The sequence below is a fragment of the Limulus polyphemus genome, unplaced genomic scaffold (assembly GCF_000517525.1).
Source record: "Limulus polyphemus unplaced genomic scaffold, Limulus_polyphemus-2.1.2 Scaffold185, whole genome shotgun sequence".
Lineage (NCBI taxonomy): Eukaryota > Metazoa > Arthropoda > Merostomata > Xiphosura > Limulidae > Limulus > Limulus polyphemus.
Window position 1 is genome coordinate 869,660 of NW_013665795.1, and position 4,266 is coordinate 873,925.

At 36.5% G+C, this 4,266-nt stretch overlaps 1 protein-coding gene across 1 annotated transcript in view; it reads left to right on the plus strand.

The window, feature by feature from the left end:
* Positions 1–475: 475 nt before the first annotated feature.
* Positions 476–4,266, plus strand: part of LOC111084969 (tachykinin-like peptides receptor 99D) — a gene marked incomplete at its 3' end in the record, with an annotated part of 32,485 nt that continues 28,694 nt past the window's right edge. The window contains exon 1 of the mRNA XM_022381691.1: positions 476–1,219. Coding sequence (XP_022237399.1) covers positions 816–1,219 — 404 coding nt within the window. The remainder of the gene's footprint in view (positions 1,220–4,266) is intronic.

Sequence of the window (4,266 nt, forward strand, 5' to 3'; positions counted from 1 at the left end):
CCTCAACAGAGCTTGGTCTTCACATATGTGAACATACTGAACAATCGGACATTTTTTTATTATGAACTGAACATTTTTCTTTAACTGGTGGTTTTTGTTGTTGTTGTTGTTTTGTACTATTATAATTTTCAGGTTAAAAAATGTAGAAAATAATTCATTAGTTTACAAGATGGACGAACCTTATTCCAATTCCATCAGCCAAACATATAGATTCGCTCGAGTACTTTTTAATATCTCGTTTTCAGCCTTTAATAACACGTACGTTCAACCACTTCCTGTGCCTGTTTCCTGTTCTGGTGGTCTAGGATGAGCTTTCAGTTGTGACAGAATACGTAATAATGAACACCTTCAGCTACGACGATGGTCGACTTATCATTGGATCGATCTTCAAACCATCTGAGTTTGCGCGAGTTACTCGAATATCGTTAAGCGACCCACAATAATAGTACCACATCTTCGTATAGGGATGCTTCTAAGTGGGCGGCCTGTCTTTCCTGTCTCACAAGGTCGTTTCTAAGCATTACAGTTGTCCTCCTTTACATGAATGGTTTTGATTTTCAGTCCAACTGACCACTTTCTGAACATAAACGATATCTCCTTATGAGAGTTGGACCAAACATATTATAAACTAACGTGAACAGTTCCTGTAAAAATAAACTAATAAATTTTAATTTCTTATGTCTAAAATGGCATGATATCATGTCAATAGACGCCAAACACTGTTGTTTTTATTTTCATAAATATTAAGGATTTATCTGTTAGTTAAAAAAAAAGACAACTTTGTCAGTGACAAAGACTCAACGAATGACACCATAATGACCAACTGGACATTCTTGGACAATTCCACCTCTTCTAGAAACACCTCCGATGTCTCCCTGGAAGATATTCCCCAAGAGAACGTTTTCATCTTACCTTGGTGGCAGCAGACTCTCTGGAGCTTAGTGTTCGGAGGCATGGTTATCGTAGCCACAGGCGGCAATCTGATAGTTATTTGGATTGTTCTGGCCCACAAGCAAATGAGAACCGTTACAAATTATTTCCTAGTAAACCTGAGTCTAGCGGACACCATGGTGTCTACATTGAACGTCATTTTTAATTTTACCTATATGTTGAACACTGATTGGCCGTTCGGTAGGGCCTACTGTAAAGTCTCCAATTTTATAGCCATTGTCTCTGTATCCGCCAGCGTCTTCACCTTGATGGCCATATCAATTGACAGGTAGGTTCTTATTAAAATTTAAGACTGATGAATTTGTATACCAATTAGTGAAAAGAAATCTTCTAAAACTGATCGGGCGTCGAAAAACTTAAAGTTAGCAACATATTTGCTGCACCTTGGTATCTTTCTTAAGACTGTTAATCTATCATTAATAACTTTTAATGCTAATGTGTAAACCTTATTTGTTTTAAGATAGTGACATTTAGCAGTCTAAATAACTTGGTTCGTTGGACTTTATTGCATTTTTAAATAAACCAGTTTTTTAAATAAGTATCGCATTTCACAGAAATAAAATTTTAAATATGATATTTGAACTTGGTTTGTTTGTAATTAAGCACAAAGCTACACAATGGGCTATCTGTGCTCTGCCCATCACGGATATCGAAATCCGGATTCTAGCTTTGCAAGTCAGCAGACATACCGCTGTGCCACTGGGGGGCTTTGAATTTAACTCGAATGGAGGAACTTGTCTGTACAACCGAATCTTTGAGAAATGTTCCTACACATTCCAAACAACTAGTAAATTGTATGTTCTTGATATATATACTCGATAACAATAATAAGACTTAAATTTCAGTCCTAAAAACGTTTCTAGAATTTATAAAGTTGCAGTGTAGAAACCATAAGATACAAGTATTAAAACTATTTTCTGCCGCCTCTAACTTTGAGCTACTTTCTAAAGAAAAGACAGCCAGCCATTTAGCAGTACCCTAACACCCATGATAAAAGATTAACTGTCGCTCTTTTAACGCAACCAGGTATCGTAGGAATTCAGACTCGGCTCGCCAGCTCCGAAACTCCAGAGCTCTACCACAAGATCAACCTTCGCCTTAGAAACATTAAGATAAACTATTTTTGTTCGTTTATTTGTCGTTAAGGACAAAGTTACACTATGAGCTATCTGAGCTGTGTCCACCACGGGTATCTAAACCCAGTTCGTAGCGTTATAAGCCTTCAGACTTACCGTTGAGCCAGTGAGGGCAAAATAGACGATTGTTGTAATGTATAAATTATTATTAAAGCAAGCAGAAAAAAGTAAACGGTTGGGTAAATGTAGCATAGCAACTATTAAGACAAACATGACTTAGTACATTCTTGTATTGTAAACAGTATTAAGGAAAAACCTAACATAATCCATTTTTATACACGTATAGTGTAGAGTTTATTAAAAAAACGTGGCAGGATACACTATTGTATAATTGTACAAATTATTACGAAAAGTATAACAAAGCACATTACATTTCAGTGTAATCAAACAAACCAGCAGCTTTATAGCAAAAAATAAAATCAACTGTAGTCTTTTCTGTATACGTAGTTTGCTCATTGTGCATAAAATATGCATGTTATTACCCTCCTCCAGAATTGGAGATGGCAAATGTGTTTCTTTATCCTGAACATTATGCATTTCTAGAACAGGTTTGCAGAACTTTATTCACCAGCTTCTCCTATTTGTGATTCTAAAGCGCCGTGAATTTTTCCAGAAAATTTCAAAATTTTCAGGAACCCAATTTTTGTTCAGTGAACCAAAAATAAAAGAAAATCAAAAGTGGTGGAACTATTTCTTCATGGTGGTATGAATGTGAAGAAGAAAATTCAGTATGTCCAATTTCGCAAAGTTTCATTTTTAAAACTGAAAAATCTGCTTTAAAGTTACTTTTAAAACAACCCGTATTTCGCCATTATTCGCCGCTAAGAGGACTTCTAAAAAGGTAGGCAGGCCAAGTACAGTAGTAAATGTTAAACTTAGCGCTTGCAACGCGAGCACCTATCGACCACGGCCAGCAGAGCCTTACTTTATCTCATAAATTTTACGATATATACTAATCATAACACTTGCAGCATGAAACAATGAAATCAATCTGCGACTACTTCTTTTTAGTTAAAAATAAATATACATTCTTAAAAGCTTGCCATATCAATGGTCAATTAAAACAAAACGTTGATCAATAAAAATAATATTTTCCTCTACTTAATTCGGTCGTTCTCATTCTCAACGATCATTTAGTACAGCTCATTCCAGTTCTTTCTCACACACAGTCATCCTTAAAAGTAACACAATTTCCAATCCCATTTAATGTACTTGATGTTGTGTGTAATATTAGAAATATCCTGATCTCCACGAATTGCTTCTATTTCAAGCTCTAATTAAACAATAATGATTGCAGAGTCAGTATCTTGGGTGGATGTACCACAAAAAAAGTTGGAATTCATAATCAAAAACGCTTGAGTGAAAAAAAACACTCATAAATTTTGCTTTAGCTCTTAACAGTAGGTGATATCTCACAAACACAGCAAATAAAGTAGTTTGGCATTACTCACATTGCATCATTTTATTCATATGCTGTGGTTTGGTTTGTTTTGAATTTCACACAAAGCTACACGAGGGCTATCTGCGCTAACCGTCCTTAATTTAGCGGTGAAAGACTAGAGGGAAGGCAGCTAATCATCACCGCCCACCTCCAACTCTTCGACTACTCGTTTACCTACTCATGAAGGGCTTGATTTAAACGTTCCGGTTGCTGATTATAGATCTCTACATTGACAGTTCGCTGTGGATTGGGGAGTTCGAAATGTCCCACCAAATGCAAAGCATCACTTTCTGCGGATGGAGTCCAGATTTTGGGGTCGGAAGGGGTTTTTGTTTAGGACTGAGCCATCGTTTTTGGCGTTTAAGATTTGCATAGAGAATCAATTTTTTACAACCAATGGCAATTCTGTCCAAAAATGGTTCACACGCAGTACGCGTCAGAAGAGACGAAGCAACGATGGAAACGATGATCATCGTAGAGTTCGTAAGGCACCCAAATACTTTCTTTATGAAGTTTTCCCATATTCCTTAGATGTTTAACTTATAGTTTCATTATAGACATGCAATTTCATGTCCATTTCACGAGTGTGTTGCCTTGGGTTAGACTCAACATGCGTCTTCAAAGCATCAATATCAATTCCAATATGTCGGCCCCTGCCATCACAGTTTTAAGGCTAAAGTCACCTGAAAGAAATTTGCTGAACCATTGTCGACACTTACGAACGTTCAAAACATTTCC